Raw genomic sequence first — 12,701 nt, forward strand, 5'->3', positions numbered from 1 at the left:
ATAATTGTTGTGGGGACTTGCTTCCTAATGTTGTTTAAACCAGTGTTTCTCAAACACGTCAAGGACCCCCACATGAATATGTAGGCTATTTGAAAACGGACCCCCCCATCTGGAAATATTCTGTGCCTGCATGTGATGTATGCATTACATACAGCTGTACCTACAGTACTGTACTGTATATAAAGTAGGTTTACAGTGGTTAAACTGATATTGATAGTCACTGCTTTTTGGCTCGTTTCCATAGACCTGGTTGTTTATTTCTCTCGCAAAATATGGCTACCCTGAGGGCTGATGTCTTTATTAACTTTCACAACACGCCCGGTGTGTTCAGCGGGGAAGTGTTCTGTTTTAGGCTACACTTTGGTTCTAACCATGGAGGAATTCTCTCCCTGGTACTGTGTGCTTGTGCAGCACGACTCCAGTACAGTTAGCATTTTAGTTCCTTTTATCCTCTATTTGACAGAACGCTGCTGTGTGATTATAGTTCACAACGAAATGTGGTTCACATTTGGGTATAAATACAGACATACGTATATAGGCCACACAGAGTGGGTAAATATTGTCGGGTGGGAAACCTTGTACGTCCAAAACGGTTACTTTTCAGGAAATGGAAAAAGAACATGTTAAACAGATCTGTAGTAATAATTGAAATTGAATAATTGGTTCAATATTTCGAAAACTCAAAGACACACTCGTCCTGTTGCAACACGTTGAGCTTGTAGATCGGTAGATTGGCTGTGTTGGTGTGTGTGTGTGTGTGTGTGTGTGTGTGTGTGTGTGTGTGTGTGTGTGTGTGTGTGTGTGTGTGAGTGTGAGTGTGAGTGTGAGTGTGTGTGTGTGTGTGAGAGAGAGAGAGTGTTGTGTGTGTGTGTGAGAGAGAGAAAGAGAAAGTGTGTGTGTGTGTGTGAGAGAGAGAAAGTGTGTGCGTGCGTGCACCTCTATTGGCTGGGTCCTTCATGCCTCATTGGGGTTTGTATTGATTGGTCTAGTTTCTCTTTGTTTTCAGCCCTCTCTATTTTGGTGCTGTGATGCAGGCCTTTGCTAAAACGGCCCTGAAAGCTGGAGGAATCTGTGGTAAAATGGCTTTAAATGCTCAGACATGCTTTGAATGGAGAGAGAGCCCTTTGGCAAAATGTCTCCAGAAGGTCACAGAATAGCAACAGTTCACCTGACAGCCATGAACAAACACACGCACAGTGGTGGAAAAAGTGCTTTTTTTCTTTTTTTACTTAATACTTTCAGCGCCATTGGCGAAGATCTTTGTCAATTGAAGCCTAATTTTGATACTGACGCTTAACGCCATTGCCGACGGCCTTCGGCAATTGCGCTTTTATAGCGCGTTCGATTGCTCGAGCCAAAATGCTACTCACGTTAGCCGGTTAGCTAGCTGTGTTGTTAGCACAGCACTGGATCGCCCATCTTAGATCGTCGTCACCATAATAATCCATTCTATCCATTTCTTTCAATCGCCTGTATCTCCTATTCCTTGTCCCAGATGGCATTTTGGTCAAAACAGCGTTTCTTTGACGGCACAGACCTGACGATCTGTACTGCATTATGCAGAATGTTATGTATTCAAATCTTTTAAAAATAACAGATCGTGAGCTTGTAGAGGGACTATTTTTTCGAAATGTATATAGGGCTGAAATGGTTAGTGTATGTTTTGTAATAATAATCAAAGTACTAGTTACTTTGATTATTATTACAAAACATACACTAACCATTAACCACTAATCATGAAAACTATAGTAACTAGTTTTCAAATAAATTAGTAAAAGTTGGATAGTTGGATCTGAGATGTAGTGGAGTAGAAGTAAAAGTATTGGAAATTGGATATATAAGTACAGTACTTAAGTAAATGTACTTGGTTACTTTACATCACTGATGCACTCATGCATATGCACGCACGTATGCACGCAAGCATGCACGCACGCACACACACACATGCCCATATTATGCACTGGAATACATTATGCTTACATCTACACATACTGTATAGCAATACAAAAACAAATGCAGTAAAACCATGCATGAGTTAAATATAATGAATGAATACGTTAAACAGTCTGCTATCTGATCTCCTTTTACAGAATCAGCCAGGTATGAATATTTAGGAAAGGTCATAAACGGGTCTCTTCTGAGAGCTTCCTGAGCAAAGACAATTGACTTCCAAATCGTTCGGGCTGATTGTTCAGACACGTTAAAGGGCAACTCTAACAGACGATTTTGCACCCAAACCCTATTTTAATGAAGTCCTATTTTAATGACGTCAACATGATGTGGGAGTATGTTTTGTGTCTGTTCTGTGTTTTGATATTTTGAACATGATTTCAGCGACTGTGTACCGAATGTTTTTCCTGGCCTACAATGGACCAGCTCAGTGGCCTTGTGGTTAGAGTGTCCACCCTGAGACTGGAAGGGCGGGGTTCGATCCTCGGCCGGGTCATACCAAAAGACTGGGACCCAATGCCTCCCTGCTAGTTGGCACTGAAATATTTGATTATTTGTACATCATGTCCAGGGGTGTACTTGTACATCAAGCTGCCTCGCGCTAGCAGAAACGGGGGATAGGCTCCTGCCCTATGGGCAACTTGGCTCAACAAAGCTTACTTTTACTTACTTACTTACTTACTTACTTACTTACTTACTTACTTACTTACTTACTTACTTACTATTTATAATGGACAGCCCATGTTTCCTATAGTTCCAGCCAGACCTTCTCCTCCAGGTCAATCACCTTGTTATATGACTGCTCAAAGCTGGTGCAGTTACCTTGTCTACTATAGTGAATAAATATTAATATGTTAATATGTAAATCTTTCCCCCTAAGATACGATAGGGAGACTTCCTATGGAATATCTGTTTCCATTATAGGATAGATTGAAAACAACTTGAAATGAAGCCAAACTAACAATAAACTACAAAAAAATCTATCTGGTCACAATTACTAAATTAACAATTACACCAGTGTGAAGTGAGGGGCGCTCTTATTATCATACATCATCTCATTCCGGCCAATTAGAATTTGTGTCCTCACCTCCGTCTTCAATGTTTGTGTTTACACAAACACTCAAAACTGGCCATTCATTATCAATGGCATTTAATGTTTGTGTTGAAACACAAACACTCAAAACACTTTTTCTTTCACACAGTGAAAGAAAAACAGTTCATCCTCTCTGACGTTTGATTATCTTCCTCCTCCTCTTCCTCCTCCTGCAGCACCTCTCCCACACTCTTCTGTCACTCTCTGTGGAACCAGGCTTAGCAAGAGACTAACAAATAAAGATACGCAGAAACAACCAGCTATAGGAGCAATAGCTTTCCGCTGTACTGTACATGGAAAAGCCCTGTTCACCGTGTGTGCGTGCGTGCGCTGGCATTACTATATGTACTGTACACTACAGCAGTGTGTGTGTACTTTGTATGGTGTGTTTGTGATGTGGATCATGCAGCAGCCTATGCGATGTCTAAGCAGCTATCAGGCTGGGCTGTGTTTCCTTGTTTTCTGGCGTGCGAAGCGTATTGATAAATCATTTTTTAAGCGAGTGCTGCGCTACCTTGGCGCTAATGGTTGTCGATAAGACACTGTATTGGCAGTCAGTCTCCCACTTTGTGTGGAGGACAACAACGTAAATGCAACCGCTCAATGGGTGTGCATGTGCACTGTCTGTCTGTCTGTCTGTCTGTCTGTCTGTCTGTCTGTCTGTCTGTCTGTCTGTCTGTCTGTCTGTCTGTCTGTCTGTCTGTCTCTCTCTCTCTCTCTCTCTCTCTCTCTCTCTCTCTCTCTCTCTCTCTCTCTCTCTCTCTCTCTCTCTCTCTCTCTCTCTCTCTCTCTCTCTCTTTCTCTCATATTCCCCTTTCCCCCCATCACTGTGAAATCTAATCATGTGTCATTGGGACCCACAGGCAACTAATGAATGTTGAATGTGCGTGCGTGCGTGCGTGCGTGCGTGCGTGCGTGCGTGCGTGCGTGCGTGCGAAACAGTGTGTGGTTTGAACGTGGAGGCTTCCGGGAGCGTCCAGAACCAATAGAGACGAGAGAATTTAGAGGCTTCACACTAACCATTTATATCACACACTATAAAGATGTGACATCCATACGTCACCTCATGCCCACTGTTATAGCTCATCTCTCTCTCTCTCTCACGCTGTCTCTCTGTCTGTCTCTCTCTCTCTCTCTCTCTCTCTCTCTCTCTCTCTCTCTCTCTCTCTCTCTCTCTCTCTCTCTGTGGATAGACTGTGGACAGGCAGAGAGATGGTCTCTTTATTCTCTGCGCTTGTTAGAGCTACAAAAACCTACAGCTTCCACATCAAAGCCACTCCTCTCTCTCTCTCTCTCTCTCTCTCTCTCTCTCTCTCTCTCTCTCTCTCCCTGTACTCCTGAACCTGCCACGTACTGTACTTCCATTGCACACATCATATTATCACCGTCAGGCAGAATCCTTGTATCTCCTCTGTGGGGTATCGGGGGAGGGAGGGGGGTCTCCGTCACGTAGATCAAAGGTTTCATGGAGCCTGTTAGTGTCACTCTGCAGAGAGGCTGTCCCCCGTAACGATGACCACCACTCAATGTCACGCTGTGACTGCTTTACGGACGAGAGAGGGGAGAAGTAAAGGCTGTGTGGAAAGGCAGAATTATATATATATCGTCTCTCTCTCTATATATCGTCTCTCTCTCTCTCTCTCTCTCTCTCTCTCTCTCTCTCTCTCTCTCTCTCTCTCTCTCTCTCTCTCTATATATATATATATATATCGTCTGTCAGGTGGAAACTCACTTTTCAGGCTTCAAATTCAAAAATAGCAAAAGGGAAAAAGCAGAAGGGAAAGTGCGAATGGTAAGTAAGAGATCTGATGTGTGCACATAATAATGACAAAAACGTATGATCGCTCTAGAGCTGGAACTCATAGGTTCCTAAACCATAGGTTAGGTATGTGACGCATCACCGCCACAAACGTTTAGATCTAAAACAAATGACTATTACTTGGATTTGACTGCATGCGGCGACCGGTGTGATAAGAGAGAGACGGCAAGAGTTGACTATATCACAGTTGAAAGGGATTTGTTGCCCGCACAAAGTTTGGACAGCAATATATTTGTATCTTTGACTGACACAATCACAAAATCATGAAAATACCTCCAAGTGTTGAAAGTACGCCATTACGCGATGTGGTTCAGGCTGGCCTGTTTGCAGCAGCACGCAGACACATTGCTCTCATAGAATACAACGATACAGCGCAGGTTATTGTGATTAGACATTACGAGGTTAGCTTTATGGGTTCGGGCCGTTTGCACCGTGTTTTGAGCGTGTGGATCTGCTACTTTTGATGCTTTTTGTGTGACGCTCAGGTTCCCAATGGGAACCGGTTCAGTTCTTTTCCACCGGTTGGTTCCCAATGGGAACCGGTTCAGTTCTTTTCCACCGGTTGGTTCCCAATGGGAACCGGTTCAGTTCTTTTCCACCGGTTGGTTCCCAATGGGAACCGGTTCAGTTCTTTTCCACCGGTTGGTTCCCAATAGGAACCGGTTCAGTTCTTTTCCACCGGTTGGTTCCCAATGGGAACCGGTTCAGTTCTTTTCCACCGGTTGGTTCCCAATGGGAACCGGTTCAGTTCTTTTCCACCGGTTGGTTCCCAATAGGAACCGGTTCAGTTCTTTTCCACCGGTTGGTTCCCAATGGGAACCGGTTCAGTTCTTTTCCACCGGTTGGTTCCCAATAGGAACCGGTTCAGTTCTTTTTGGTTCTTAGTCCATGAGCCAGAGCTCCAAAATTGGAACATTAATTATGATTTGAGTGGGCAAAACCATACGTATATTAGATTGTTATCACCATGAAACTTCCCCAGTTGATTACTTACACAAAGACAATGATTTATTGTATTAAAGAAAAATTGTAATATGCAAATGAGGCATTATATAGGAAAATATGCAAAAAATATATGAAAAAGCTACTACTGTGGAAGGGTTATCATATATGTATTTACTTATATTGATCCTATAAACAATATAATGTAGGTATAGTTTTGCCCACTCAATTCATAATAAGGTTCCAATCTTGGAGCTCTGGCTCATGGATTAAGAACCAAAAAGAACTGAACCGGTTCCCATTGGGAACCAACCGGTGGAAAATAACTGAACCGGTTCCAACAACCGGTGGAAAAGAACTGAACCGGTTCCTATTGGGAACTGACTAAAGAACTGAACCGGTTCCCATTGGGAACCGACCAAAGAACTGAACCGGTTCCCGCATTGAGAACCAACCGGTGGAAAAGAACTGAACCGGTTCCCATTGGGAACCACCCGGTGTAAAAGAACTGAACCGGTCACTGACTCTGTAGTGTGATCATGTGGGACGTTAATTTACAAACAAACAACAAGAAGTTAGAACATGGAGATCAGAGGTAAACCAGTTATATTGTATTGTAACATTACTCTACCATGTAAACCAGTTATATTGTATTGTAACATTACTCTACCATGCTGCAAATTGTTTTATTTCATTTCATTAAAGTACCGGATTAACACTAAGGATCTTACTTTGTTACAGTAGGTGTCTTCTAGGTTTGCGTGTTTTCTTCAATTTAATCTTTTTATTGTGTTATCTTTGACTGTGTTGTTGTTGTTGTTGCATATCGAGGAACCTACCCAGACAGAACCCCTCGTACAGTATGTGTGAATGCAACACTATAAGATGATTAGGATTTCTCTTCTTGAATCTTGAATGAGGCAGACAGCCTTCGAGTGAAGTATAGGGAGAACGTGCGCTGCATGCATGTACGCCAGCGACATGACTGTGTGTGTGTGTGTGTGTGTGTGTGTGTGTGTGTGTGTGTGTGTGTGTGTGTGTGTGTGTGTGTGTGTGTGTGTGTGTGTGTGTGTGTGTGTGTGTGTGTGTGCGTGTGTGTGTGTGTGTGTGTGTGTGTGTGTTCTGCGCGTCAGATCTGCTTAACTCCCCCCTACACCCCCCCACCCTGTCTCGCTCCTCCATTCTGGACGCTAAGTGTTCCAGCTAAAGGTCAACAACCATAGACGAAGTGAGATGGAGAGAGTGTGTGTGGAGAGAGAGAGAGAGAGAGAGAGAGAGAGAGAGAGAGAGGGGATTAAGAGCATCTGCTAAATTGTAAATTGAGAGAAAGATGTCAGCAGACAGAAAAGGAGGAGCAGTGTGAGAGGTTTAAGAAGCGATGAAGGAGAGAGAGAGAGAGAGAGAGAGAGAGAGAGAGAGAGAGAGAGAGAGAGAGAGAGAGAGAGAGAGAGAGAGAGAGAGAGAGAGAGAGAGAGAGAGAGAGAGAGAGAGAGAGAGAGAGAGTGAATGAGTGTCAGGGTGGGTTAGGGACATTTATGATGAGGAGAGGAGTCAAGGGCAGAGGAAAGGAGTGGAGATTGAGGTAACCTAAGGTTGTACAGTATGGCAGAAGAACACTAAATTATGTTTCCTTCAGGTTCAGTTAGGGACAGTCCTGGTCCCTTCCTTTCCTCATCTACTCATTATAACAGTGAACAATGAAAATTATACAAAATGTTACCTTTGGGACGACACTCATCATCGTTCACACAGAGTCCTCTCTTGAACTATAATGTATGGCATCGTGGTGACTTGTTCCACAGCAGAGGAGGATAACAAGTAACAACAACCATGAAACATACCAGCATACATAATTTGGCACGTACTGGAAAAAAGAAGCTGTAAGTACCTCATGCTTAAGCCCATTTAACTTTGTCCTGCCGCTGACGCCGTGTAGAAAAGACCTCATGCTTAAGCCCATTTATACTTTGTCCTATGCCGCTGACGCCGTGTAGAAAAGACATCTACAGTACATGCTTCTAAATGTGGCATTCATCTCGGGAACGGTTCATTACAGACAGATTTAACCCATTCAGGCTTGACGTCGAATTAAAAAAAATAAGTTTTCTAAATCAGGCACATAAATCAGGCACATTTTAACGATTTTTCAAAAATAGCAGATCTACAAGTTCATAGCGCGCCACTCGGTGGCGCACTATGAGCTTGTAGATCTGCTATTTTTCAATAGCTAAATTATAACAATGTTTAAAACACCAAAAGGGGTTCCCGCCCCAAAATGGGTTAATGGTTAATGTGGTTAAACGCTAACGTGACATGGATGCGTTCCAGGTCTCAATGGATTAAAGCAGAGGAAATATTACATTTTTCCAAATTATGTCATTGCTAAATCGGTTGTGACCATGACATATGGTCCCTCCTGCTTTGCCGTGTTAAATGTACTCATTATTTTGCCAAACGGCATCCGTCCATGTTGATGCAAAAGTTCTCGCTCTAACTTGAAAGAACGCATATTGTGACAACGGCGCAGAAGCTCCAGTCACAAAATGTGACACATTACATTACAATGTGTCATCACAACTCTAATTCCACAGTGGTCTCTTGTAATGTAAAAAAACCAAAAAGAAAATGGAGAAAAACAATATTTGGACGAGAGTGACTTGTTCCCACGCCAATCTGAAGAGCGATGTGTGTGCACGTTTGCACATTTACACGCGCATGTGTGTGTGCACTCTCGTCATGATCTGACAGTTCAATTAGTGTGAACTAAATGATGCTCGTCCCCCCCCCCCCCCCCCCCCCCCCCCCTCATAATCGTCACCGTTTCTGCTTTGAAGAGTCCCGTATTGTACACCATCAGAAAGCTTAAACCAACAGAGGCCCCGACGCCCGTCAGAAGTTTGAACGTGGAAAAAGAGGGAGATCCTCTGATCCCCCCCGCGGATTCCACCGAGCATCAACACAGGAGCACGTATAGGACCGGATTCAGCCTCAGCTCTCTGAGCTCCGTCGTCGTCGTCACACATTTAGATTTTGCACTTTTCAAAGAAAATAATCTTTATTTTTTTTCTCCCTCTGTGCCAGTGCCATGCAAAGTGACTCCAAAATGGCTTTGAACTTATCATGCCGTTTTAATTAGGTATTCCTCATCAGCCATGGGGAGGGAAGGTGTGTGTGTGTGTGTGTGTGTGTGTGTGTGTGTGTGTGTGTGTGTGTGTGTGTGTGTGTGTGTGTGTGTGTGTGTGTGTGTGTGTGTGTGTGTGTGTGTGTGTGTGTGTGTGTGTGTGTGTGTGATGTGTGTGCTGCGCATACAGTGTGTGAATAAGGAAGTATGTATTGTATACGTTCTCTTTCCCAAGCAGCCATAGTGCACATATTTGTGCGCGTTGCGCACGCATATTACCGGTGTAATATTAGTATGTGTGTGTGTGTGCTCGTGAAGCATTTATTTGTGTGTTGGGGCAATCAGCAGACAAGACAGACAGGTACGTTTGAAGTTGTTAGCAGCTCGTTATACCTTGATCAGACTGCAACAACCATCTACACTGCCAGCAAAGCGTCATACTGTCACAAAAAGCACACTCAACTTTTGTGATTTGACTGCAAATAGATTTATTTCAGTTACTTCCGTTGACATCATCAGCATAGAGACACACTTTTTCTTTTTTTACAATCACTAAACAGCAATTCCAATGGGATGTTAAGAGTACAATTGTGTGTGCGCCAATGGAGCTGTGCTATTGTTCTGCGTTTCTTTTTTTTCCTTTTAATTGAAGGTTTTATTGGCACACTGGCTAGATGCTAATTAATTTTGGCAGGTGTTGGCTGGTTTTATTTAACAGCATGTCAGATTGTTGTCCTCATAAACACTTTTACAGAGGGAGGGGTCCGGTGTCCTGCTTTACCTTTGTTGTTTTAACCCATTTTGGGCGGGAACCCCTTTTGGTGTTTTAAAGCATTATGTTATACTTTAGCTATTGAAAAATAGCAGATCTACAAGCTCATAGCGCGGAACCGAGTGCCGTGCTACGAGCTTGTAGGTCTGCTATTTTTGAAAAATCGTGAAAATGTGGCGTAAATCTTTGAATATATATTCTTTCAGAGCGTTTTTCAGAACGTTTTTAACTCATATCTTTTCTTCTGGGGAGGTCCCTGGAACAACATATTTTCAGATGGAGTTCGGCGGCCAATTACATATAATTATTGGGGTCCTTGACATGAAATATTGAGAACCACTGATATAGAAACATGAGGTTTTTCAGAAAACTGTCATGATTTAAAAGACATTTTAAAAATGTCCTCCTCAGGTCTAAATGTTTTAAAGGGCCCGTATGGATAGTGAACGTGAGGCAGCTTTTCAAAGCGTCATTAGTCATGCATAAAGGACTGTGTTGGTTCTTTAATACCAGCCCTGGGCTCCTGCTCTGAAGATCTCGCTTAATTGCCCACCTCTGTCACTCTCACATTTGGTGCAGAGCGTACAGTACAGCGCATACTGTGTGTGTGTGTGTGTGTGTGTGTGTGTGTGTGTGTGTGTGTGTGTGTGTGTGTGTGTGTGTGTGTGTGTGTGTGTGTGTGTGTGTGTGTGTGTGTGTGTGTGTGTGTGCACACGTGATTGTGTCTGTTCATCTGTGTCTGTACGCGTGTGTGTCCATACATTGCATGTTTGTGTGTGGGTGTGCCGTGGGTGCTCACTGCACGCGCGTGCGCGCATTAATTGCCCTCCGTCTTGCTGAGCGCTAATAAGCACATAAACCGAGTGAGGAGTTTAAGATGAGCATTAAAAGGGATTCAAACGCACCCCTCTGCATGCGAGGAATAATGACCCCATCATTTATCCCTCTCGCTGTGTGTGTGTGTGTGTGTGTGTGTGTGTGTGTGTGTGTGTGTGTGTGTGTGTGTGTGTGTGCGTGTGCGTGTGCATGTGTAGTGGTCCACCTGTTAGGGCTGACCTGGCATCTGCGTCATGGGGAGAACCAGCTGTATGAGAACGGTGTGAGCTCTGGGGAGCACCAGGAGGACAGCAGCAAGGTGCGGCCCACCAGCATCATGCACCCCCTGGACACACTGATCCCCGAGTACACACACACTGCAGACCGAGGTGAGTGGGAGACGCACACACACACACACAGTGTGTGTCACACACACACACACACACACACACACACACACACACATGGTAACAGCAAAGCTAGTTGTTCTCAAACATTTTCATGTCAAGGACTCCCAAATTGAGTAGTGTACTGTTTTTGGTGTCAAAAGTGCTAGGGACCCCCACAAGACACCAGAACCCCCTTTGAGGACCACGTGCACTACAGTATACAATACATGCACACACATTTATGCAAAAAGAAAAAAGGGGATGTCGGCAACTGCATAGTTACAGTAAATCAGGGGTGCCCAAAAGGTAGATCACATGGCATGCCCCTTGAATTAAGGTGACTTGATTGGTTGACATAAATGGGGCCTGTCAGCTCAAACCCACAATGCAATACTATGTTTTCAAGAGTGTTGCACACAATGCAACATCATGCAGTAGCATTACTAAGTTATATAAGAAAACCTACCAATTCTATTTCTCCTCTATTTCCTATTATGTAACTATTTCAAGCAAAGGGATACTAATTAGTTTGGTCAGTAGATCTTGTTGAGCTAGTCATTTTGAAAGTAGCTCTCAAGTCAAAAAAGTGTGGCCACCCCTGCAGTAAATCCTCAGTGTTCATTGAATTCTAAGAGAGTACAAATGGACTCCTAAGGGTCTCGAGTTGTTTTCTCATCAAGTGTTATTCTCTTGGGAGTTTATCCTTGCCCGTTTGAGCGTCTAAGGGCAGGAGTGGTAGTTTGTTTACTTCGTTAAGCACAAACAATAATCCATCAGCTTACAGTGTCATAGTGTTCCCATTCCAATTTTGTCTGCTTATTTCTTTGCTTCCTCCACCACCTTCCACTTTCACTTGTATTGTCTCTCCTGATTGGATCAAATTGGTATTCCGAACTGAAAATGTAGAAATGTTTTCTGTTTACTAAACAGCTGGAGAGACAGAGGGAGACCCGTTACTGAACAAACAGTCTATCGCTGATGATCTATATTCACGATTACCATCTGAATATAGATTAATTAATTACATCACATTATACTCCCTTTATCTTGGGTTAACGATCTTGAGATCACAGAATAGTATCGTCTCGTGATAATACATACCAGGAGTGAATGTTTCAACCATCATTTTAGTAATAACATGAAATGAAAACCATCCCTATATATTTTGTCTGCTGATGTCTTGTCATGTTTACATATGCCTTCAATAATGCTGAATGCTGTTATGCAATGATTTGCTGCTGCCACTGCATTGCACTGCCAATATACTGTACCGAGCTGTTTCTGGCACTGTTTATACCCGAATGTACGAGCCTGCACTAATACCTCATGCTTCTCTGGTTTCATACTTAACATGCAGTCCACTCTGTGCAGCCCTATTTGACAGCTCACCTGTGCACAGCATTTACTGTATCAGGCGCTCTTATCAAGAGAGACTTAGTAAGTGTGCGATCAGAGTAAATGGCATCAACCCTAGTCAACAAATGACAGAGTATGCTCACATAGTGTTTACAAGCATAGCGTTTAGAAAAATGGGCATACATGGTGACCTGTCAGTTCCTGAATGCTACTGAGCCATAATCCAATCAATCAAGCCTTGCACTCTGCAAAGTCAATGTCCACTTTATGTCCAACGAAATCGCCCGGTCATTGTCGACTGATAACAATGTTAGTCAATCCACTCTTTCAATCCTGTGCCATTGTGCTCCTCGGATAGTTTTGATTTGGAGAATGAGCATTTGGCAGTCGTGGCAGTGACATATAGGCCAACATTAAGTGCACTGACTGATTGAAGGTATGGT

At 43.3% G+C, this 12,701-nt stretch overlaps 1 protein-coding gene across 1 annotated transcript in view; it reads left to right on the forward strand.

Annotated features, from left to right (window-relative positions):
• The window catches only part of tenm1 (teneurin transmembrane protein 1), a 425,652-nt gene that overhangs the window by 198,011 nt on the left and 214,940 nt on the right, over nucleotides 1-12,701 (forward strand). Inside the window, exon 7 of the mRNA XM_079512339.1 lies at nucleotides 10,732-10,902. Within this exon, the coding sequence (XP_079368465.1) occupies nucleotides 10,732-10,902 (171 nt within the window). The remainder of the gene's footprint in view (nucleotides 1-10,731; nucleotides 10,903-12,701) is intronic.

Source organism: Electrona antarctica (genome assembly GCF_951216825.1).
Source record: "Electrona antarctica genome assembly, chromosome: 1".
In the NCBI taxonomy this organism is placed as follows: domain Eukaryota; kingdom Metazoa; phylum Chordata; class Actinopteri; order Myctophiformes; family Myctophidae; genus Electrona; species Electrona antarctica.